General features: G+C 37.9%; 2 protein-coding genes across 2 annotated transcripts in view; one reads left to right on the forward strand and one right to left on the reverse strand.

The window, feature by feature from the left end:
• The window catches only part of LOC145684126 (uncharacterized), a 42,012-nt gene that overhangs the window by 12,892 nt on the left and 1,681 nt on the right, over positions 1 to 27,439 (reverse strand). Inside the window, exons 2-3 of the mRNA XM_081756053.1 lie at positions 17,738 to 17,878; positions 5,474 to 5,625 (exon numbers count right to left, since the gene is read on the reverse strand). Coding sequence (XP_081612179.1) covers positions 5,474 to 5,625; positions 17,738 to 17,878 — 293 coding nt within the window. The remainder of the gene's footprint in view (positions 1 to 5,473; positions 5,626 to 17,737; positions 17,879 to 27,439) is intronic.
• The window catches only part of LOC145684127 (apolipoprotein D-like), a 90,032-nt gene that overhangs the window by 2,940 nt on the left and 59,653 nt on the right, over positions 1 to 27,439 (forward strand). The gene's annotated exons all lie outside the window — the stretch shown is intronic.

Consider the following 27,439-nt stretch of genomic DNA (forward strand, 5'->3'; position numbering starts at 1 on the left):
AAGCTTTTGAAACACTTAAACAAAAGCTTACGTCATATCCGGTTCTTAGATATCCTGATTTCACTAAACCCTTTTTTTTTGAGTACCGATGCAAGTTCAGTAGCCCTTGGAGCTACCCTTGCGCAGGGCGAACCTGGACAGGAATATCCTATTGCATATGCATCGCGAGTTTTAAATTCAGCAGAACGTAGGTACAGTACAACAGAAAAAGAATGCTTGGCTATAGTTTGGGTTTGTAGAACTTTTCGGCCATATCTTTTAGGTAGAAAATTTACAATCTTTAGTGATCATAAACCTCTCTCTTGGATCTTCAATGTCAAAGATCCCAGTTCGAGATTATTGAAATGGAGACTTAAACTTGAGGAATTTGACTATGAAATTAAATACCGCCCTGGGAAGCAAAACCTGCCGGCAGACGCGCTCAGCCGAGCTTATACTGTACAACAATTAAACGTAGATGAAACTAATGAACCAGAGACAGAGACTTTGACGGAACAACTTAAATCACAAATTTTGAAGGAATTTCATAGTATCCCAATTGCAGGACATCAAGGACGAGATCGTACCGTACGTAAAATTAAAGAACACTTACTACTAAATAACTATTCGCTAAATGATTGGTCTACCTTACGAACCGATGTAGAACAATACATCAAAAAATGTGAATTATGTCAGAAAAACAAAATAACCCATAATAAAACAAAAATGCCTTTAGTAGTAACGGACACTCCATTCAAACCCTTTGACAAATGTCTCATGGATATAGTAGGGCCCCTTACCCCTACACATAATCAAAACAAATACGTATTAACCTTTCAGGATGACCTTACGAAATACATAGTAGCGATACCCATAGCACAGCAGGATGCTGATACTATTAGTAGAACATTTGTAGAACATATTGTATTACGTTACGGTATTCCTTCTGTATTACTTACAGACAGAGGAAGTAGTTTTATTAGTGATCTATTCCGAAGGGTTTGTAAACTCTTACGCATAGAAAGAATATATTCCACAGCGTATCATCCTCAATCCCATGGATCCATAGAAAAAATGCATCAGAGCTTAGTTGCCATACTTCGGCATTATGTCTCTGAGACACAGACAGATTGGGACACTTGGCTACCATACGCAGTATTTGCATTAAATACATCTCCGCATACAACCACTTCGTTTTCTCCTCACGAACTGTTGTTCGGAAGACCTCCTTCTATTCCCGGTGTTCTACAGCAAAAACCGATAGAACAAAATTACAATTACGACGATTACGTTAAGGTTCTAAAAGACAAAATGCAGACAATGTATGACATAGCTAGACGTAACCTAAGACAATCTAAAGAGAAAAGTAAGGAGCATTACGACAAAACAGTTACTAAACCCTTGTTTGCACCTGGAGATTTAGTATTACTTTATGACGACACGGTTCGACGTGGACGATCGAGTAAATTATCCTCCTATTGGATAGGCCCTTACAAATTAATCAGAATGGACGGAGTTAACTGTATAATACAGACCAAACGCAATACTACCCTTAAGGTTCATGCAAACAGACTGAAACATTACTACTAGACTGTATATCGACACTAGACTGTAACGACTTTCTAGAATATGGTATTTTTTGTTTATTTACAGATTGTCAGTATGTTCTTGTTGATATTCTTAAGTATGGGTCTCGTCACACCTGTGACAATTGCGATTCAAGCGAGAATGGAGCGTTTCCAAGACAGTCCTGGCTTGTATTATGAATACCAAGGATTAACCCAACTTTACAACACTGAATGGAAACTTGTAACCTATGTAAATATATCTCGGTTAGATTCAAATTTCCAAAAGGTTTTTCAATATATTCAATCTACTCAATATTTGTGTCAACATAAATTGGTAAGAAACAACAAAACTAGTTGTACCACTACTTTAGAAAATGGGATAAATCAAAAATTAAAATTCATTCGTGAATCACAAATGTTAATTAGGCAAATAACCGAAGCTAAAACAACAGAGCGTACAAAGCGTGGCTTTTTCAATTTTATTGGAACATTAAGCAAGACCCTGTTCGGAACACTGGATGCCGAGGATGCCGAATACTACACTAGTCAAATAAACAAGCTGGAACAAGAACAAATAGATTTTTTAAAATTAGCTAAAGGACAAATGTTAGTAGTTAAGAGCACATTACAAACTATCAATGGTACTATTTCGGTAGTAGAGGAAAATGAAAAACAATTGAACCAATCAATTCACTACCTCATTGATGAGTTAAATAAACGGGATAAGCGAATCACTCATGCCTATCTCACATTGGAGATGCGTGTGCTTTTAAATGAAAATATCCAAAAGATCGATAAACTTTTAAGAGACCTTAGACAAGATTATGAAATGATACTCCAGGCTATAATAAATGCGCAGAAGGGTATTCTTCAGCCTCATATTATTAGTCCTGGACAGGTATTTGCCCATTTCCAGGCATCCGCACCCAGTCTTCCTCAAGGTCTTACGCTTCCCTTTGCTCCTACAATTTCATATGGCTATTTACTTCAAAAGGTAATGACATTGAATGTATTTATATATAATAATGTCCTAGGATATGTAATAAGCTTACCTCTTGTAGAACATTTAAAATTTGATACTTATAAATTGTTACCTCTTCCGATTAAGATTACAAATTCAACTTCTCGATTTCTTTTTATTCAACCAGAAAAGAAATTTCTAATTGTTGATATAACAAAACAATATTATGCTAAATTAGATGTGAGTAGTTTTACCTCTTGTAAACAATTAAATAGTGAATGGTACATATGTAAACAAACATTTCCTATTTTATCAACACACGTTCATGATGAGTGTGAAATTAAATTATTACAGTATGTAAGAGATATACCATCGGATTGTAATCGCCGCATTGCAGTGTTAGAACAAACCTTATGGACTCAATTAAAGAACAATCAATGGCTGTTTGTAGCGCCACAACCAGAGAAATTAACAATACTTTGTTCCCATCAAGAACCTTATGACCTCGTTATTACAGGTATAGGTAAAATTACTCTTAATCCAAATTGCAAGGGGTATGGATTACGAACATTGATACAATCTCATAGCACTTATCAGGTAAATGCGACAAACAAAAATCTTATTCCCAAATTAAATATTTCATTTGACTGTTGCGAAATACATGGTGAAACATTCTCCATTGACGAAATCTCTTTAAATATTCCATTAAAGCATGTAATAAACAATCTAGATGACCTTAAATTAGCTTCGCATAAAATCGATGATATAGATAATGCAATAACTGAACAAGAGTGGAAACTATATCATTCCAAACGCATTTCACAATTATCAATTTATGCATATATTGGTGCAATTATTATACTTTTATTGGTATTGTTATATTGTTGTAAAAGAAGCCAATGTCTTAAATGGATTTCGAAAACTTGTACTGATGATAACTGTATGAAAACAATTTGCTTTAAACCGACTATCATTAATAAAATTCGTTCTAGTAAAGCAAATTATGATGTAGCGTCGGTAAAAATGTCTGAACTAACACATAGTCAAACTAGCTTACATGAACTAGAGGAGTTGCCTTCTGTTAAGACTAAAAAACGTGGACCGACCCTGAAAAGTCGTTAACTCTGTACAATTTGTTATATATACTACAATACTTGGTTATAATGATCCACTTCTCTCCAATCCAAATTACAATAACCTGGTAATAGTGACCACGCTTAATCACTTAAATAATTTTGTGTTTGTATTAACATCATATGGGCAGCATCACCTGTATGTGCCCTCTTATTTTCAGCTTTGTATCATGGACTAGTTTCTTCTTTCGCTTTTCTGTTACTGGAGTGACGGATCGCTCCCCCTCTCCTTTTTTTTAGGAGGGAGGTGTTGTAGACACCTGGGTCTTACCCCTTTGTTTTCTTTTTTTCCTTCTTCTCTTTTTTTTATTTTTATTATAACTTTCTGCTTGGTCCCCATCAAGGCCCTTAACCTCCTTTATTCTTATTTTTCATGCGTTTCATCATTTTGGCATTACTGATACATTTGCCAATCACATGTCTGTCATGCGCTGGATTGCTTATCCACTGAACTATCAATTAATGTAACTATAAGTTATCATAAAGGGAACATGTAAATTTCCATCAAAAGGAACCACGTTAGCATCCAACCCAAATCGCATGACAGCTTCAAAGTTCAAGATAACTTCAGTAATTGCGAAGCAGAAGAAGGAACTAGGACAATTACAAAAACTTGTATAAGTCAAGGATGTGCACTCAAAGCGGCCTACGTCACATCTTGGCACCACTACCCCCTATATAAACGCACTACACCTTTTATATTGGGTCAGTCTCTAGTAATCAGCTAAGGAATCTACTAGTTGGGGCCGCCGTCGCCGTTGCCGCCGCCGCCTCCACCGTCAATCTACAGAATCAATACCAGCTGCCAGCATTACTCAGGTTGTATTGTTCACTTTTTTAATTCTAACTCTTTTGAACTGAACAAGTTTCGTCCTCTCCATTGCCACTTCTAATCCAAGATGTGTTCGCAGCCCGCTTTGGGACCTTTATAAGAAATGTAACTGTTGAACAACTTTCCTAATTTACTTTATTCGTATTACCTGGGAGAACTGTAGTAATTTAGACTTCAATAAACTAGAGTAGCAGAGGACAATTGCTTTTTCAGTCATTTCAAAGAAAATTACTCGAATCCCTACTTCGAAGAGTTACCTGTAGCAGAGGCCGGACGCTCGGCACATCCTACCGACGCCCCTGCTACAACACGCTCCTGATCCAAATATTAGTTCGACGAAGACTCTTTTTATAAAAGCCGACTTTTGTATCCCTTTGATGTGATTTGTGAATTCATATCACACACATTTCGGGGATACATTGGTCGAATTTGAATTTAACGTGAAGAGTTGAGTCTAAAAGAAGTTTTACAACTGTATGGAAAGCATGTATGCATCTTTTCGTATTTCCTTGAGCATGAAATTCCCAATGCTTCTCTTCTCGAACTTTATTAAAAATGCACAGAAACAGTGTCAGTTATTAAACATGTACGCAAGTGGGAAAAAACTTATCAATATCAAAATAAGTCATGTCATGGCCCATGGTACTTTTACGCATCTGGGAAGGATTTTGACATGTACGCATCTGGGAAGTAATCATATGTCAGGGTAATGAACAGTAAGTACTATATCATTAATTACTGTAAATACCATATATTGCGTTTATAACCATAATGTATCCATTTTACAGTTTTAGAATATTATTGACTTGATAATTTTCAAACATATGTAATTTTCAAATAGGTCTACATGGCATATAAGTGAATCTAATAAGACTGCTTCGTCATTGTTTTTATAATTCATGTGCGAGAGGGTGAAGGTGAATGCTGTATGCATGACATACAGATATACTTGAAGTAGCATAGTATACTTTATTAACTAGTAAACTAGCACAATACTTACCCCATATATAAGTATTCAGCTTGTCCCCAGCCATGTAAAGGAGACCGATTTGAGTTAGTTGAAATGTGAGATAAATTAACCGTTGTGGCCAGGTCAGTAAAATACTGAAACGATATATCCATTCTCCAGTAAAGTAGTAAATTAATAATCCCCTGAAATAACATCAAATAACAATTGCAAAGCATGTCTGTAAAAAATACAATAATGTACACTTGTAATTAATAATAAATTCTATATTAAAAATATTTTCAGCACAAGCAATTATATTGAACGCTAAGAACTATACATAAAGAACTTTTCTTTTGTCGTTATTAGCAATTACTGAAAAGACAAATAAATTTATGATTCTTTCGTGGTCAAAGGGTCTAGTTATTTCCTCTATTCTTGTGAGAGATCCTGGTTCAAATCTCTGTGGGAAAACATGTAATGCTTAGAGGCTTTGATCAATGGCTAGAAGTCTATTTCTAGGCCTTGAAAAATCTTGCTTGCAATTACTTGCCAGCCAAAAAGCCTACTAGCAGTGTCACAATGTTTATACAAATGAGCAAATATCAATAATTTGTGACACAGTAAGCACACCAATACATTTTTTATTTTGTTTATTAGCATGTTTGTTACAAAGAAGAAAAGAGTGACACTTGCTACTTACTCCTGAATTCATGTTTTTCATTGATCGGAGTTTACTCGCCAATGTAAAAAAGTACTCGCCACTGGCGAGCAGGCAAGTGGATTTTTCAAGCCCTGCCTATTTGAAATATATAGACCTTACTTATTTAATTATCATGTGTGTAATTTAATGGATTTTTAAACTTCAATACTGGACATTAAAGATGCAACACAAAGAAAAAGTTATTAGATTGACCCTACATTTGCAGAAAGCATAGAACATGAAATTACAATTAAGTAATTAACAGTGCCATGCCGTGCACACCACATACGCCAGCCATGCCCTCTGGAAACGAAAACCGTTAGTAGGTCAGAGAGCCAGGGGTCATTAGTGACCAAGTGGTTTGAGTAGGTGTAGTTGAACTAGTGGTGTACGGTAAAATTTTGTTTGGAAGAGATTTCGAGAAAAAACTTATATACTACTTATGCAGCAAATGACGTAACAGTATACGACTTAGGTTGGGTACTGTCATGATCGTAAATTTTCAATCTCTTTTCCATATTATTAAATAAATAATATATTGCAAGATATGTACAGTCCGTGACAAAGTTAAATAGTACACTTTATACAGATTTTCTAAATATTTAAAATATTCTGCTTACTTTTGAAGCACATTTCACATAAATATAATTCTTAATTACAAAAAGAGTAACATTTAAACTTTACTCAAAAGATCTTTTTTTAAAAGAACATTTTAAACAAAAGAGGGCAAGACTTAAGCAATATTACTCTTTTCTTAATATACGAGGGACGTTTCGAAAATAAGTTTCGTCATTCTTTTCAAAGGGAAACTTTAATGCCAAACACAAATACGTACACCATGCCATCATGAACTATACACCTTGCACTATTTTTCGACATAGTCGTCACCGACATCGAGGCATTTGTCGTAGCGTGCAATCAGGTTGAAGAAACTACGCTGGTAAAACTCGATTTCCTGCGATGCAAAAAATTGTCGCCCAGAATGATTCACCTCCAGCGTTGGTTTGGAAGAGACGTGTAGCTTTCAATGCAGGGAACAGGTGAAAGTTCGATGGACAAGATCGGGGCTGTAGGTAGGGTGATTCAATCTCTCCCATCCGAAACGACGAATCTGATCTTGTGTGAGCCTTGCTGTGTGTGTTTCTGCGGTGTCGTTCAAGAGCACAACACCTTCACTCAAGAGTCTTGGTCTCTTTCGTCAAATAGCGGAACTGAGTTTGGTGAGGGTGTCGCAGTAGCGTGCCACATTGATGGTCCCTTCATGGAGGAAATCAAGGAGAATCACTCCTTTCTTGTCCCAGAACACTGTGGCCATAACCTTTCCTGCAGAGGGTGACACTTTGATTTTTTCCCTCACTGATAAACTGGGGTGCTCCCACGTCATTGAAGTGGTCTTGTTTCCTCGGGTAAAGTGATGCACTCATGTCTCATAGCCTGTGATATTTCTGAACAGCAACTCATTCTCTCGCGCGCATACCGCATCAAGTGATCGAGGCTGATTCCCATTCTTGCACTCTTGGATCTGGAGTCCACCTTAGTAGGCAACTTGCTCAGAGACAACTTGCAAACTGCTTGTTCTAAGCTTGAATTGCAAGTCGGCCAAGCTTGCATCCAGCTTGATTGAAAACGTGCAAGCATGCCGCAAGCTGGATTCCAGTAACGAAGTTACATGGGTACAACCTTGCATTCAGTGTTTCATTCAAGCTTGACGCAAGCGTTTTGCAAGTCAAGTCAATAGCCAATGAACCGCCAGTGATGCTATGACGCTCTACCAAGAGTCGAAAGCATCGCTTGCAAGTACAATAAAAGGTAGATTGTATGAAACCATGGGTTTTAACTGTAAGCGTAGAAAGACAAAAGCCAAGCACGTTCCAACTGCCCTAAAGATTTCTTGCTACTAGGGCAGTTTCTCGGGACCCATCTTGCAAACAATTTCCGGTAACTCAATACATTATGGAGAATATGATGAGCCTGAGCACAGCCAATAGGCAGAGAGGACGCCGCGTCTGACACCGTTATCCATCTGTCCGCTAAAACCATGTCCTGTACTCTAGCAATGTTGTTTTCATTTGTGAATGTGGAGGGACGCCCACTTCGACATTTATCCTCCACACTCTGCTTTTCTTCACTGAACATGGAACACCAACGACCAACCATTTGACGAAACATGACCTCTTCACCATACACGGTCTGTAGGGATTCATGGATGACGGACATACTAGTTCCACTTGCCTATTTATACCAGATAACAGCATGCATTTCCATTGGCGACCACGTTGTCTGCACATAACGTCGGGCACGCTAGTCTCCTGCTACTCTCTCACTTCTTCAGCGCTCTGCGCATGCGACGTTCCACCACCGCTGATGACCTTTCCGTTGTTGAACTAGCAACGGGTGTGGTTTCTTATGGCAACTGTTTGTATCACCTGATGTACAATCTTCTCGTTCAAAACAAATGGCGAAACTTATTTTCGGAGCGTCCCTGGCAAATTGTGAAACCACTTTTTCAAGAATTGTAGGATTTTCCTTATGAATACTCACCCTGTCGATATTGATCCTTTGTATTTCACAGAGGCACGAGGACTCAATGGTAGAGTGTTCACCTCAGATGCGTGAGGTTCCTGGTTCGATTCCAGATCGTACCAAGTGGGCTTTTTGGTAAACAAACAGCGTGTTTTTGGGTTTTCTCGGATCATCACCGTCTCCTTTATCCTAGCCGTGATAACCATGGGACGTAAAAGTAAAATATTTCATCTTTTATATTTCACGGATAGCTTTTCAACGTTATCTCCTAGTCGTCACAGGTAAGGCAATCAGTATTTGCAACATATCTGATATATTGAGGTAACTCGTTTTACTGCAGTGCACCAGTGTTTCACTATTCTTTGAGCTCCTTTACTTTTTATACTATCGTTCTAATTTGACTTTCAGAGTTCAAAATCAGAATGTGTAGTGGGATAATGTAAAGTATTTTGATAGAACTATGTACACTCCCGAAATTCAATTATAAAGATTTTCTTGCTTAAACGTCTCGGAATGAATGTGTGAATATTTGTAAGGATGTGCTCGTGGTATACAATCCGCTCAATTCTGAAATGACAAGAAGTCTGACTGCTATAATGTTCTTCTGAATCAGATACAATTATATTTTGTCTACAGCACTAGCGTGTGTTTCAATATTGATACCAACTGTAACGCAAATACGTATGGTTTCCTCAAATAACAATTTGAATTCACTGTCTGCATTGGAACGCCAATAGGTTATTAACAGTAAAATTTCATCAATGTATTGAAACGTTTCCGTAAAACCGAAAATCGGGTATTTTTAAATTTCAAATGTGTCATGTGTCGTTAATAATATTATTACTTTCAGTGCATCAAGACAAGTAAACAATATCAAGAATTCTACATAAATAATGACAATGATTCCAGAAAATTAATATAAACATGTACGATAGTTAGCTGCATGCAATTTTTGAATTGAATAAAAATACATATCCTACATGAATACAATGAGTACATTTCAATGGTAGCTTGGAGGTCAATAATTAACTTGTCATTGAAGTAAAAAAGAAGTGAATATGTTATTGTACATGTATTTTTTTTTTTTAAAAAAAAAAGGTTCTAAAATTTTTTCGGGGAAAGTTTTAACCCCCAGAATCCTCATATACTGTACACTGATGATTTGGACTGTGAAATATTGTCATGCAATGTTGCATTAATCTCAGCAGGCAGGCTTACATCTTTAATCAACGAAGAATTGTAGCATTGGCCACTGCGAATTATCCTTCCGGTCTGTATCGGGAGGAATGTAACCAAAGTGATACGAGCATAGAATCCGCGGCGCGTGGAAATCAATACTCAAGAAAGTCCCGAATTCCAACATTTCAGTCACACCATGGACAGAGAAAACATACTACTTGTGGACATGGCAATGGAAGATCATAGAGATCCTCGTCCTGGAGTGCAAGTTTGGAGTTATTGCGCAGCAACCATTGTTTCCACGATCAAATGCTCGTCGTCTGAAGATAAAACATATTCGCATGATAACCTTCGCTGCCGCTCCTTTATTTAATTCCACACCATAAGGTGTGCAGCTACAATAATGTCGCGCATGGAAAGCCGAATGACACGACATCCTCTTCTATGACAAATTCCGCACCTTTCTGCATTCATGTCTGGCACTACCGTGTCAACAGTATGGGCTTCTTGCACTTTGCATCGACACACCGGCTTGACTTTGACAGTTATTGTATGGTTGTCATTTGTTTTCGTGCCCACTAGCATATAACACCTATCGACTTGTTCCGTTTTGCTCCCTTTAATCCAGGTACTTCATGGAATTACTTTCCAATAGGATAATGCACAACCATATGAAGCACGAACTATCCCACCACACAAACAAACAAACAAACAAACAAAACAAAAAACAGTCACCGGTTCATAGAAACCTAACTTTAATACAAAGTTTGGACTTCCCTAATAAAATGACATAACCATTGCAAGTTTCGGTAAGTTTAAAACATCCAACAATAGGCCAAGGTCTGATAGACCAAACACTGTGCGAATTTCACAAGTCATAAAAGCCAGCACGCCAGAATTTGTCAAGATCTTGGAGAAACCAAAAGATCATTGCCAAAGAGATGAAAATATCATCCAGAACAATGCCATACCATATTGCCAATAATCTTAATCACCTTAGAACAGGACAGCTTCGAGGCTACTCGTACGAAGGAAAAAGTAGCAAATGCTTTCTTGCTTCCAATTGTCAGATCCACTTCACAGGCGAAAATATATTCTTGGTACAGAGAATTTATTACTGGCATGTTGATCGTATTTATGCACCAAACTTTAAAGATTTCTTTGAAGTTGCTCAGAGAATTCGAAAAGGCCATCATAATGCCTCAGTTCTGGTGTGGTATAAAGCAAATTATGAGATACAGGTCTCTAGTTTTATAGAGAAGGGATAAAAACATCAGCAAAGGTGTAGCACATACCTCTAGAGAATGTAGAGAAACTTCTTAACAACACTCTTTTAAAAATAAACATTGAGTTTTTCAGCACAGGTCAAAACAAAAGAGTAGCTCGCAAAAAAGTCTCCGAGTTCACCAGTTGCACAGATTGGTTGCCTGGGAGTCCAAACAAACCTTTATCCTCTGATCTATAGACTGAGACATGAGTTGGAGAGGATGACCTGTGCTAAACGTCATTCCAGTGTGCAATCCTAAAACAATTCATGGTCCAAACTGTAAACCAATTTTCTCTTCAAATGGTGGATGAGTCCATGGACACGTGTGCTAATTGTTTGCGACTCTAATAAAAATAATGAAGCCATTTTTAGTAACATTAGTATTTTTCTATTTGTTGTACTTTGATGAATAAATATGGTAAACAACTTTATTAGGCTTAATATTAATATTAGAGGTAAGAGCCAGTATATATATATATATAGGAGGTAGACAAAAAAATCTAAAAACACTTTATATAGGACAAGTAAGTTTGGCCCTCTACTGTACAACACGTGTTGCGGTTACCGATCATTTTTGTTTTCAATGTGTCATGTGGACCATTCTCTTCCGTCAGCAGTAACCAGTTCACCTGTGAGTGTCGTGGTGTGAAAGTGGTGCGGTAAAATGTGCAACCTGACAGACTTCCAAAGAGGCATGATTGTTGGTGCCTGTCTGGTTGGAGCTTCAGTGGCAACAGTGGCGGACATTGTGGAGGTATCGAAAGGCACTGTGTCCAATGTCACGAGGGCATACACAATTCATGGACAATCGACGTCTGCAAAGCACAACAGTGGTCGAAAGACAATCCTGTCAGATAGAAACCGGAGGGTATTAAAACGGATTGTAGCAGCTAAAAAGAAGACCACTGCAATGAAAATTACGTCTGAACTCAATTCCAGCCTACAAAACCCAGTTTCATTGAAAACAGTGCGACGGGAACTTCATAAAATGAAAATTCATGACAGGGCCGCTATCGCCAAACCCCTAGTCAGAGCAGTAAATGCAAAGAGGCGTATCCAGTGGTGCAAGGACCACAAGGCGTGGACTCATGAGCAGTGGAAACACTAATGTGGTCCGATGAATAGACCTTCACCTTGTTTCCAACAACCGGTCGTGTTTAGGTATGAAGAACAACGTCGCAGGCCTATATTACAGACTGTCTGCCCCCAACTGTAAATCATGGGGGTGGTTCTGTTACAGTATGGGCAGTGAATCGTGGTTTTCTGCAGGTCCCATCATAGCCCTGCATGGAATGATGAATGCTAAGGCGTATGAGACCATTTTGAGGGACCAGGTTCTACCCATGGCCCAAATATTGTTCCCTGATGGTGATGGCATCTACCAAGATAATTTGACACCCTGTCACGCTGCAAAACGGGTGAATTTATGGTTTCAGGAGCATGACCAGGAGCTATCACACTTCCCCTGCGTCCCACAATCACCTGATCGGAACATCATTGAGCCATTGTGGTCTGAGTTAGAAAGGCGTGTTCGGTCTCATTACCCTCCACCAGTATCCCTTAAGGAACTGGAGTATATCTTGGAGGAACAATGGTACAAAATTCCACACACCACGATTCAGGAGCTGTATACGTCCATTCCACGTCGGATCCAAGCTGCTTTGGACGCAAAAGGAGGCCCCACACCATTCTTGGTATGATTTTCACAATTTTGCAAACGTTTTAGATTTTTTGTCCAACCCCAGTATATATATCAGTGATAAAAAGAAAGTACTGATACCACTGTCTCTACTTGTTTGTGAAAAAATGGAGGCATTTTCTTTCCCATCGCGTCCACGGGATAGACACAGCTGTTAAACACACCCGACGTTGCCAATGTAATGTGGGAGACAGACAAATACGAAGCTTTCAAGTTATATTGCAAAACTGGACAACTTTTCAACAATGTTTTCTAGGAATAAAGAAATAATTGGAATAAATTTAAGATGAAGCGCGAAGATATGTCATTTGGGTTTTCTATTATTGTTCGGATATCATTGTGGTCTGCCTTAGTATATGGGCAAACGCGACGATTTGAAATAGAAGTGCGAAACTAAACATTTTAAAGAAACGTTTTCTACAGATTAGCTATGGGCATAGATTAAAATTGAGGTGGCGTAAAATGGAGCGCAGGGAAATATTATGCGAGTGTCCTAAAAGCCTCTGGCCTTTCCATATTGAACGGAGGTTGGTAGGTGTTAGTCTTTTGACAAGGAAGACGGCATTTTTATACATATGTGCTCAATATCCTTTATAACAATACCGTTCGTGTGAGGTCTTCGACTGTGAAGGTAAGCGGATTTTTTTTAATACTTTTGCGATATGGATGCTTTCGACATTGATCTGTTTACCATAGAATTACTGAGAATGCAACGTATTCACATACCATCTTGCTAGCAATAAAACGCTCCCTCGCATACATCAACTAATATGACAATGCTATTGGCGTCCTATGTCATTCTTATGTATCGCTACGATTGATACATATGGAAAAGTATTATAGCGCATGAATGTAAAGATGTGTAGATTTCAGAGTAACTGTTGCCTTATTTATGAATATGTTACTACCACTATCTTCACAGCCCTGGTATATCATTTATTATTTTAGATAGCAATTAACTTACTCTTACCAAATCTGATAAGTGAGCAGAAAACCTACTGAAACCATCACACCTATCATACGTTTTGGATAAATATGATGCACAATCATAAATTCTACTAAAAGAAAGACTCCCACGAACGTATGAAGCACATGATTTAACCAGAGTGGATAATATTCATCCAAAGCTTTTGGATGGATATGTTCACGGCCTATTGCATATATAGCCCAGAACGTCGTACACACCAACTGAAAAAAATAGTAAAATAATTAAAATCGATTTTATTATGATTTTTTATTAATTTATAGATTTGTTTAATTATTTCAACGGATATCTATGTATTTCTTTCGCCTACTTGTTCTATGAAAAAGTCTACTTGTGCTTACCTATTCTATATATACATTTATGTGAGTTGTGTTTCCTGGTAATTTTGTTGTGATCTATTTTTATTAGTCTTTCTTTTCCGTGATGAGAGTGCTGTATATGATAATATCTCTTGTCATCATTATTATTGTGTTTACCTGAATTGGAACAATGCTTTTGACACTTTCTGAGTGACTTGTAACGGATTTTAAGATGAACAGGGACACAATCCATTTTATGTTTTGGTTTCTTTTCTCTATTGGTTTTTGTATTATTTGTCAACATTAATGAAAGCGTGTGTATTTTCTTCATTGAAGTTGTATGTTTCATTCTCTACTGTGCTAGTAATTTCGTGCGTTGGAGATAATTTTGACTTGTCCGATTCTCAAAGGGGCTGTGTTCATTCGTTACTGGAGCTGTAAGGGTGATTCTTCTCACCATCTTTGGTGGAGAGCTTCGTGTAACCACTTCTGCCAGTGCAGTGTCTGTTGACTTGTAGACTTGTATATTACACTGTGAAACCTATTGATTGAAGAATTCCATTTGCTTTTGCATACATTATCGTGTTTATAGATTTTGTTTTATTGCACTGGTCCCACTTGTGACCATAACCATAGCAACTACAACAGGGTGGGGACCAGGGTTGTTTCTTCATGTTTCTACTGTGTCCTCTGTTGTATTTAGATTCCGTCCACTATTAACTCGAAATCAAGGAATTCTCTAAACTAATTTTTCACCAATGGCAGTGGACTGCATTTGACTTTATCTGGGTGATATTAGTCAAAGGGATCACCTGTTAGACTAATTTGCTGTTGATGTTTACAGATTCTATGTGCCACTTTACACTCTTAATTATGTAAATGTAAGTCTAGGAGTTTTCTGTTTTCTTCTTTTTCTTTTTTGCTTTTGAATTTGTTGTAGACCTCTACTTCGGGCCTTTCATTTTCTTTCCTTTTATTTATTTATTTTTTGTTTTGTCTCTTCTGTGCATCTCTGGTTTCCTGCACCGTTTAATGGTATTTCAGTTTATTGCCGAATTTTCCTGGCTACTAATTTGGGAGATATTTCTCCTTGAGATCTTCATTATTTATTCCATTCAGGCCTCGAAGTCCTCCGTTTGAAAATTGATGTAGAATATGTGTTTATCATAGAAAAATGCAAATGCTGTAGTTTAAACGTGTTTTTGTCAAGATCTATTCTAAAATGCTTTTAACAATGATGTTCCATAATTTACAAAAACCTATAGTTATTCTCTTCTTCCTTGCTATAGACAAAAGGCGACTTTATTACCTTCTTTTCTGTTTTGCGTCTTTTCGGTTAGAGGACACAACTTGAGGGAATGACTTGGATCTAGTACTGTATCTCCTGAACTTTTCCTGACCATGTTGGGATTAATTACGACTGTATATGTTCTTATCTTAGTGCAAGTGGTGGCCATATTATGACCCGTTTGTGTGTTTGTCTAATGTTACTTTTTTCTGTCTGAAGAATCAATCTGTGGTATTAGATCTCCAATCAGTATCTTAAGCGTCTATCTTTTGCCGCAATGACGTCCACACCCCTTCGAGAAAGACTTTCCACCAATGTGAGATGCGTGTCGACTGGAATCTTGGCCCATTCATCCTAAAAAGCGGCTTAGTGGTGTTTTTCGGATGGCATGGCATGGCTCTCAAGCGGAGACCAACTCATCACAAAGATGTTTAATGGAGTTGAAATCTGGAGTTTGGGCCAGAAAATACTCTTCCGAATTTCACTGTGAGTATGATACAGTCATGTAAACAGCATTCTCAGTGCATATGCTGCAACTACACAGTCCAACCGAACGGGCCACATCTGGTAACGTTAGAGCAATTCATCATTCCATAGGACGGATTCAATTGTTCGAAAGTCCGGTGGCGGCATTCCTTACACCGCTGTAAACGATAGGTCGCATTGCGAGTTGTGACATGTGACTTGTGGACTGCTGCTCGACCATGGAAACAATGTGCGGCGATCTCCCGGAGGGCGGTTCGACCACTTGCAGCATTATTTGAAGCTGATCGAAACTCTTGTTACCATCTTAAATGACGTTTTCGGTTTGATTTCACCACATGTTTCAAACATGGACGGTCACAATCTGTTAATATTTTCGCCTTAATGAGTCTGGACCAGCATGTTATAATCCCCTCTCGATTCCACCTCATGATAACATCACTCACTGTCGACCAGGCTATCCGAAATTTGTTGGAAATTACATAGGTCGAATGTCCAAACTTGTGGACTTCAATGATCATCACTCTTAAAGCCACACTTAGTTCACGTCGTCTGTCTATATTGACCGCTGTAGCTGATAGGAGTGTATACTTAACTCTCAACGTCTTTTATAGATTGCATGTTGCACAGATGATGCCAAGCACTTTTTGAGGAGTGTCTGGTGACGAATGGCAACATAGTGTATATTAGTCAATAACAGAAATTAGGTAATATTTTACATGTAGAAAAGGACAAGATGGTGCACCTAAATTTAGAATCTTTGAGAATGTTTACCACATTTTTTTTAACAATTCCCAAATATAAGAGGTGATCCTATGTATCCTCCCAATTTCTTTAGATGGGTACATCGATGTATGCATATCTTATGAAAGAGAATAGATCCTGTACTCGTTCATATAATCACATAAAGTGTTAATGGTTCATTAAAGAAGATAAATTCGGTTAATAATTTATCACGTGCCGAATACATGGGAATACTAATATTTGGCAATATTTTTACTCACAGAAAGGGATAAGCAGGAGCACTTAAAATTCACTGAGTTATATATTCGAGTTCTATAGAGCATTTACGGAAGTCCGTTTTTGACGATTTTCAAGTTGGGCCCCTTTAGTAGTAACTGGATCCAGCTAAGGACATAAATAAATGGAGAGCTTTTGTGAACGCGGGATTGAACCTCCGGGTTCCATAGGCTACACAGTTAGTTGTTTGACTTCTTCTAATGATAATACACATATCTACTTTTAACAATTACTCCTGTACTACTTCTAAATGACAAGACCCAGCTGAGGGTATCCAATTGAATATCATGTACGCCAAGTGAGTAGTCAAGTTCCAAAACGATACTTGTCCATCTATATCAAATCCCAGAGAACCGACAAAAACTGTAGAATCGATGCGTTTAGTAGAACTGGAAGTGTTTGAGGATGTTTAAATTTTTCACTTAAACACATTGAAGTACTCCCACTTCTACAAAACATGCAGATCCCAGATTTTTAAAAAAAGTTTTCTGCGAAGATCTATTTTGGAACTGAATGACTCAAACAAAACTACTTATAATACAAGATGGATAAGATTATTCAATTCCTATCAAAAGTTATGTTCTAGTTGCAAATTTCAAACAAATTATACATTACGAAACTCTTGTCATAAGATAAACCTCAGGTTTTCTGTTGCTGGCATTACCAATATGCGGTGCAGATAGCACTCAAGATATTAACGTGACAGAATTGACCATGATACCCGCCCATATGACAACTCTTGTACTCACAATCTAGAATTTGGGAAATATGTTATGCACCCCACCATTGCATCTAAATCGCCTGTGTTTCAGAGATTATAGCTACATTACAGACATGTACTGTATATAGATTTATCGAGGGCATTCACTTACCGAAGCCACTGGAACTGCCAGAGTTGCGAACACGAAGTCCTTTGCTTCCGTTATTTGTGAACGGAAACAGCCCGTATCATGTCTGCGGATTTTATCAATATCGTCTACTGAAGCTAGTAGGTAGAAAATAACTTGAATTATCTGAAAATAAAGTAAACCTGGATTGTAATTAAGATAGAAAGAATTAGAAACATAATATTTTTAAAATCAATGAAATTTTAAGGAAATTGTAGATTTAACTTTATTTTTTCTTGAATTATATATATTTTTTATTATATGGCATATTGGTCATTTTAGCCCGTTACGCATGTGGAATGACGTCCCTCGGCGATCATACTACTCAGAGAAGTCGGGAAGAAAGATGCAGCATGTAACCTTTAGACGACAAACTATCCCGGCGTTTGCCAGGTGTGAATGTGGAAAACTCAGGAAATACCTCACTTAGAACGGCTGATCTGTAAAAGCTTTTACATCTTTCCAACCGAGGGTCCCCGTCAGAAATCGAACCCTAGATTTCACACAGAGAGCTGTTGTCCGTAACTTAATCAACTTAGATTCGTATTTCCTATCTCATTGTTTCTAGTATGAACATGCGGGAACAATTCTGGAAAAAAAATTGTGATTTTCTCGAGATTATTATTATTATTATTTTACTCTGGGTGTCACTGCCGGGGTACCAGGTTCAGGTACCTGCACGAAAAGTAACTCTAAAAAGTAGTACGTGTTCTACGCATTAATCAAGTTTCATTGAAGTACGGTTTGCAATTATGAAGCTTTTTAAAAAAAATGGCAAAAAATTTACCTTAAGAACTTGTTCCTAAAGTGAGTTCCAGGGGTCAAGAGTAACCCCTGCCTCTACATCATGAAGTGAAAAATTTTGAAATGAGTGCGTATAATTGCGTGACTAGGTGACAACTGTCGTCGATCATTGGAAAGTAAATATGGGCGAACTTTGAAATAAAGTAAATATACGCGCGTCATTTTGTTATAAAATTGCATGGCGAACGCATATTTGATTCCAAACGAATGTCATCGAATATACACGGTTAAAGGAGCACTCTGATTTGTCAATTAAAAAAGACCTCAACGATTTATTCCTGTACAAGCGAGGCTTCTTCATCGCCTCCGTTATCAGGTTCAGCGCTCGGAACGAGGAAAGTAACATCCTCTCCGCTGTCGCGCCCGTTTCGAGTGATTGTTTACATCGCTACTTTCTTGTGAGAAGTTAAAGTTTCAGTGTGTGACCTATTTTCAGTTTAATAATAAATATATATATATATATATATATATATATATAAATATAAATTATAACTTCATAAGCATTTTCAGTGCATATTTATTATTCTTCATAGTTTGGTAACCTTTATCGTCGAATTACTGCCATGAATTGAATTAGAGCTAATACATTGCGTATCAACTTTGTCACGGTGAGTCAAAAGCCCACGTCTACTGCCATTCATGAATGGATCCGTAAGTTATTTAAGTTATCTGTTGAACAGGTGTTGTCCATTGAAATGGACTTTATACGTAAGAACTTTTATCTGAAATTAATTAACAAAGTGTTACGCGAACAAATACCAGGAACAAATACCAGTGACCTACTCAGATAATAATGGGGAGCATGTGTTGCCTATTGATTTGGCGGATAATTCTGTGGTGATAGTCAAGGTGTCCTTAGGTCCCATGGAACTTAGTGACACACAATTAACACGTGTGCTCTCCCAATATGGCGATGTCACTAGTATTGTCGACGAACAATATTCAAAGGAACACGTCTATGTTACCCGAACTTGTAAGCTTGTTAGGATGACTATTAAGCGAAACATTCCTTCGTTTCTCACGGTCTGTCGTTTACGTTTGTTTACCGGCTTTGCTGATCAAATTCAAACTTGCGCCATCTGCAACTCCCCCGAACATTTTGTTTAGGGATGTCCAGGAAAAGGAATTCACGTTTTACTGTGCCAAATACAGCAACCAATTCAATTTCTCCCATTGTACGAGTACCTCATAATTTACCAGTAGATCCATAAGTTTCTGACACCAGTAGTTACAGTATTTTTCCAGTGCTTCATAAGGATGTTCCGGAATCAACTTCTTCAAACCCACCGAACAATGCAGACAACTAGCCAGCAGATCCCAACATTCAATCCGAACCGGATCCTGCAGAACCTGTGCCTTCTAATATCATGGAAGAAAATCAGGATACTAAACTAGTTCCAGCACCCATAACACCCAGCACCGCATCAGCTCTTTCAACAATCGTCTTATCGGTTTCTACGGTAAGTGATACTGGTTTAGTCGAAGAAACTTATCCGTCTCTCAGACCGTACCCTTACAAGTAAGGGACCATATGGTTGTCGCGCAAATCAGATGCAGACATACGCCATCTGATTGAGCATGAAAAGATATATAGAACACAGAAATTTGAGGTGCTAAGGGCCATAGGGAGCGGAGCAAGGAAAGAGGAAACATTGAATGTCGGCAAAATTGAAGAAAGTCAGGAATGACGGGAAAAGTTAATATCTTGCAAACAGGGAAAGAAACTCAACCAAAAGGAAGAAACTAAACATAACAAGGGCATCAAGGACGAAGAAAGATAATAATCAGGGTTGCCATCCGGACCGCAGTGTTGCCAGCTCTGCATAACATTGATATGGAAGATATAGCACAGTATAGCATATGCACAAGGAAAAATATTAGTAACACAAAAGAAAATTGAAAAGACTCTGTACACGTGCGTAAAAAGGTTTAACGATAGTCGTGAGTGAATAATATACATGAGTGAGGACAAATATAGACATGAAAGTGAAGGGGGTACACATGATAACACAGAAACGAAAGTGTTTGGGAGCATCGTTCCATGATGATGATGATGATCGTTCATCACAGATACATTAGTGTTCTCCAGTATTAATGTGTGGCAACGTGAGAACTTTCTCCGCCTTCAGTCATTTGTTCATTATCAGTTTTCCTCTAGGCGATTCCAAAAGATGATACGCTTTGCGTTTTTCAAATGTGGCTACTCCAATGAAAATCCTGGATAGTTTGAAACACCTTCCGTATATTGCTTTGAAAAAGGACTCACAGAGGAATGCTGCAGAGACGCGTGTGACCAGCTTGCTTTTATCCGCTGTGCTCACTGCGAGAAATGTTTGTGTGTTGACCACGCATTCATTAGTGATCTTCACGTCAACTGCAATTAAACTACAAATGGTGCGTACTGTTCTTTATTTCCCCCCATTTGTATTCACGCGGGTGTAATATTCACTTACGACTACGTTAAACCTTTTTACGCACGTGTACAGAGTCTTTTCATTTGTCTTTTGTGTTACTAATATTTTTCCTTGTGCATGAATTGCTATACTGTGCTGTATCTTCCATATCAATGTTATGCAGAGCTGGCAACACTGCGGTCCGGATGGCAACCCTGATTATAATTTTTCTTCGTCCTTGATGCCCTTGTTATGTTTAGTTTCTTTCTTTTGGTTGAGTTTCCTTCCCTGTTTGTAAGAAATTAACTTTTCCCGACATTCCTGACTTTCTCCAATTTTGCCGACATTCAATGTTTCCTCTTTCCTTGCTCCGCTCCCTATGGCCCTTAGCACCTTAAATTTCTGTGTTCTCCATATCTTTTCATGCTCAATCAGATGGCGTATGTCTGCATCTGATTTGCGCGACAACCATATGGTCCCTTACTTGTTAGCTGTTCCACCAGGATTACCCCTCAACTTACCATCACGCTCTCGCGGTAGTGACTACACAAGTGACTCAGATACAGAAATTCTTCATAGTGATAAACGCAAACTCACTAAAAAATAGCACTCAGTAGTGTGTATAGTAAGGACTTGCGTCCTATACATGATCTTTCTATCAATCATGCATGCCAAATGCGAGCTTCCACAACAAGGCGAAATCAATGGTTAATTCCGAGAGAGTGGGTACGTAACAATGTAGTGGCACCATAATATTATATTGTGTTTTCTTTTCTTCTTTTTGCAGTAATATTACCTCCTATTTATCATGTGTTGTTACGCCCGCATATATTTCTTGTCTTTTCATGTTTACTTTTCGTTTAGCGACTATTAATCTCAATAATTTCATTTCTTTAGTTGAGCACCATGCCCTGAGTGACTTTATACATCAAGAAGAAATCAATGTTTTGTTTGCTCAGGAAGTCGCAGCCACGGAATTTCATTACCTACTCAATCATTTACATGTTACCAGTGTTAGTGAAACAACTTCAGTAACAGCCACTATTTACCGCAGCGATCTCAATTTTCTGGCACCTTTACAACATCCCAGTGAGGGTATTACCACCGCAGATTTACAACATATTCGTGTGTGCAGTGTCTATGCTAAATCTAGTTCTTCGTATAAACGAGAACGAAATAATTTCTTTGCTACTGAACTCCCCGGCTTTGTATAATGGTTGTTCCCCATGCATTCTTGCCGGGGATTATAGTTGTACACTTCCCCCTTCGATGCTTATCCTCATTTCAATGATTCGTCTGCTGTACGTCAACTAATAGCGACTTGTGACCTAGCAGATGTGCGGCGCCATTTTCACCCTAATGAACCAGGACATACCTTCTTCACACGTGGATCGTCTTCATCTCGATAGGACAGGTTCTATATCAGTAAAGTCCGGGTTTGAGTTGTACGGATTGTATACCCACCTGCTTTAGTGACCACCTGGCAGTTACAATGACTATCGATCTACCCTTCTCAACATGTTTAAACCGAAGTGGTTTGTGGTATTTTAACACCTCCATCCTTCAGGAGCTTGACTACATTCAATTTACGAAGACTTTCACACTGTCATCAATATTACAAAGAATCCCTTATTAATTTCTGGGAAAAGCGAGTCAAACCGAAGTTTCGAGTGATTACTCAACGATATTGTCGATATAGGAATACTTCATATTGTTCTCAGTATCAATATTACACCACTCTCTAGAGATATTACATGAAAGAAAACTTCAAGGTAGCAATTGTCGACCTCAAATTCAAGAAATCAAAGCCTACTTATTAGCTATGCACAAATGCCGCATCCAAGGTTTCACGACTCGCAGTAAAATACATCAGTATGACGACATACAAAAACAGGAATTGTACAAATCAGAAAAGAACTTATGCGAGGAAAGCAGAAATTTATATCACAGCTTAAAGATGCCACAGGTCAAGTGTATGTAGGTAAGAAGTAATACTTTGTGTCATAAATCCTTATAAACTGCTATATGCCAAGCCCACTTCCTTCTGCAACAGTCCTGAAATTCTCAACTATCTTCCTACAGTATTACAGAAACAGGATCAAGAATATCTATCTATTAGGTTAAATCAGCACTTGCTTCCAGTCGTCGTGGGAAATCTACGACCCCTACCTCTATAATTCTATATAACCTTTATCGATATATTAGCACCCTTTCTTACAAACCTTTTCGATTAATATAGGCAGACTCTTGTTCTAGGTGAATCTTTCCGCATAGGTGTTACAGTTTTAGTACCTAAACATTCTCGCACTTCCAGTATTAATGATTTAAGACCTATTTCCCTTCTGTGTACGATTTAAAAATTTTAACGCACTGTCTTATGAATATTTTAGTGCCAAACTGCTAAGTTCCCATCAATATGGAATTGGTCAAAGCAATCCGATTTATAAGACTATCAAATCTTAGATGTTTCATTTTCTATCATGAATCCACTGCTCTTTCACGCCTTTCTGTTTTAGCCACGGATTACCCTCAAGCTTTTGATAGAATTAACCATGAATACTTATACAAAGTCCTTGAGAAATATGTGTTGGGTCCTACTTTATTTCTCTTGTAGGAGGAATTTATACGCACAGATTGACAAAAATTAAAGTTAATGGTGGGTTTAGTAACCCAATAAACATCAATAATGGTATTTTGCAAGGTGATCCAATGTCAAGTCTATTATTCAGTTGTTCCCTTGCCTCACTTACGTACGCGACTGAACGTTTACTCCCTAGTGTCTAAAATACAAAAATAACTGTACCAAGTTACACTGATGATTCTCACTATTGTTTACATCCGGCCGACATGAATTGTCTACAAAGTTTATTAACCTCGTATCAACAGGCTTCTGGAGGGCAACTCAATCAGAAGAAAACAAAAATATTATGTATTCATCCAGGATACAATGCTTCATATAGTAACTACTATGACAGTTCAATGTGAAAAAAATGCTTGGTGTATGGTGATTCAATAATATCAACCAAACCGTAGGACATTCCTATCATCTTACAGCAAATAAAATCCGAACTCTTCTTATCACTCATAGACAGCGAAACATAAACATTTTCAGCAGAAACTTATTTCTGAAAACGTCTTTTTCAGTATTCTAAGCCACATTGCATAGATTTTATCAGTGCCAGTTAAAATATGTAACCAGTTAACCAGTCAAGCTTTGTTTTTCTTATGGCATTCCAAAATCTTACGAGTGGCCAAGCATTAACTCTATCTGTCCTCGGGGCCGCGGTGGCTCAGTGGTAGAGCGTTCACCTCTGGTGCTTGGGGTCCCGGGTTCAATCCCAGCCCCCGCCAAGTGAACTTGGTGGTGGACAAACACCGCGTGCGTGGGTTTTCTCGGGGTTCTCCCGTTTCCTCCTACTTTCCTCATTCCACCATTTCATTCATTACTCATCATCACCGTCTCCTTTAGCCTAGCAGGCATATCCGTGGGACGTAAAACTCAAAGATTTCATTTTTTCTATCTGTCCTCACGTGAAGACGAAATAGGCTTTTTTCACATAGAAGCACAGACATGCCCTTCTTACGAACAGAAGTTGTAAGCTTGTCTGTGAACATGAGACCTCGATTATTGCTGGCGTTATCAATGTCTGTTTCCACTGTTTAGACCTTCGGACGCCAGTACACGTGTTTCCTTGGAGCTACAAATATCCGTGATGTCATACCCTCTTTATCAAAGGTAAGCAAAATGAGAGTATCAAAGAGGTAGAAAGACATTTCACAAGAACCTTGAACCTGACTAAGGATAAAATTAAGATAAGGTTCATGAGAGCGACAAACCACACCCTGATAGTTGAAACAGAAAGCGAAGAGGACATTACCAAAATTACAAGAAATGACAACCATCGCAAAATTTTAACATGCGAAAGACAAAAGAGAAGACCACTGATAATTTTATACAATGTCCCATCGGAAATAAAAGAAGATGAATTACTGGAAGTCATCCATCAACAAAATTAAGAAGAAGAGATAGAGTTTGCAGACTTCAAGAACTCGTTTAACCCCAAATTTATAACTGGTCCATGCAACAAAGCAGCCTGCCATCACGTAATCGAAGTACCACCTGACTTGAGAAAGAAACTCCCATGAGATAAAAGAATATACCTGGAATTCGAAGTCATAGCAGTTAAGGACTACCTGTCAGTGTCATTATGCATGAAATGCAGAGATTATAGACACATCGATAACTTCTGCAAAAATGATGCAGTCTGTTCACATTGTGGAAATAAATCACATGAAAAGAAGGAATGTGGAAGAAAAGATCAGAAAGCAACATGCATATAATGTGCACTAAGAAAGAAGAGATGCAAGGCTGACAAGACGAAGGACTGTCTAACTTATAAGTTAATATTACAAAGAACCATTGCAAAGATAGACTATGGCGACTAGGAGTCAGGAAAACATAACAGAAAAAAATAGAACAAAATACAGAAGCCTAAGTAAAGAATTGAGAGACTTAAAGATTAATAGTTTATAAGTTTAAAACGGCAAACAGAAGAACCATAGGTACCTAAAGAGAACTTGATAGAAATCGACAAAAACATACAGGTGAAAAAAACCATAACATAACATAGGTGCAAAACCAAGAAACTGCACAGGAGAGAAATTCTAATAAAACAAGTGAGGCCACCATTGTATAAACCACAATAACCATACGGGTGAATAACCACAGTGATTGGGAATTTCAAGGAGTGCAAGGTCATAGAGGTGAAACCGCATATGCGCATATAATCCCAGAACGAATACATAAACAACTTGAAGATGCATTAAGATTGTCAAGGTTAGAAGAACTAAAGACACTCACGATAACCTTAAGACTATTAGTAAGGAATCTTCACGAGAAAGGGCAGACCATCGCCTTTTCGCAAATAGAGGCAATTGATAGGATATTACTAAAAACCGAGAACACTCCCACGGATACATTAGAACTAATGACATATGTCGTAAAAGTCTTCGACAGAAGAAATGAGACCTTTGACATTAATGAGATCTATAGACAGTTCGTCAAAACGCATGGAAGGACCGTTTATGGTCCGATGCAGAGATGGCCTGCATGCTATGCCACAACAAAACAACCATAACATCAGAGTTGGACAAATAAATGCAAGTAGATAAAAAACGGTTCTTCACGAAATTGGGAGACTAGTCGAAGAACAAGAGCTGGATATAGTATGTTTATAGGAAACCTATACTTACGGAGGAAAGGTACCATATATGCCAATTAACACAGATAATATGTAACGGTGAAATGCCTATGGCAGCAATAATGAACTTTAATACCAAGGTGAAGATTGTACACAGATACAACAATTCTGTGAGGAATAGACCAACAGCATTGAGGTAAAAGCAGACATTGATGACTTCCTGCTAGTTAACTCCTATTTCCAGTTTAGGCACAATATCGAGAAGTATTTAAACAAACTACGAGAAATAACATTCGCCTTTCCAAATGAAAAAATTATATATCTGCTAAATGCAAACACAAAATCGGTGTACGTCTGCTGTACGTTAAGTCCAAAAACTACAGGAATTACGCATGTAACCTATCTTTTTAAGTACGCCACCTACATTTTTTTCTCAGTGTACAGTTGTATTTTTTTCCTAATATTTATACTAAGTTCTTGTTTAAAATCTTAAATTAAACTCGTTTTATATAAATGAACAACTGCACACTATACCAAGAAGACACATACCAAAACATCTAAAAAAATACTGTTATTCAAAGCTACACTGAGAAAAAATGTATGCGGCATACGTAATATCGTATGTTACATTTGTAAATCCTGTAGTTTTTGGACTTAGCGTACAGCAAGCGTATAACTGAAAACGCATGTTTTATAATACTTTCTGTTTAAGTGTCCCATCTATACATACTTTCCGTATAAAACAATATAGGTCAGGATCTCACATACAAATGGAAGTATATAACATATAGCTGACGAAGGTAACATACATGTATGTATGTAATATAAGGAAGACTGTTAGACATCAGACATCCCGCAATGGCATGATGTAACACCTAAGGGCAGTGCCTATGTAGCATACGGATAACGTATGCTCCATTCTGATTTTTGAAGCAAGAGGATTCCGTATATTTGTACAATATACCACTGTCCGGAGAACGGATTTTTCTCAATGTAAGTAAAACGCTACACTCATCTAGTATCAAGTAAAAACATCACTATTTCTTTCATGTTGAATTACAACATTATTACGCGTACGCGACTGAGAAATAGTTCCAATTTACAACGTTTTTATATGAAAACTAGCTACTTCCACGGGATCCCCCACCCAAAGTACAATACAAAACATTTTGCTACTTAATTTCTCCTCTAAATCTTCAAAATTTTACTAGTCCTGGCTTCACAACCCGGAATTTAATCCTTAAACTTAAACGTTAAATATGTTAACTTGCTCAGTTACTCATCTAATT

This window comes from Thermobia domestica, chromosome 4 (assembly GCF_964235325.1).
Source record: "Thermobia domestica chromosome 4, izTheDome1.hap1.1, whole genome shotgun sequence".
NCBI lineage: Eukaryota > Metazoa > Arthropoda > Insecta > Zygentoma > Lepismatidae > Thermobia > Thermobia domestica.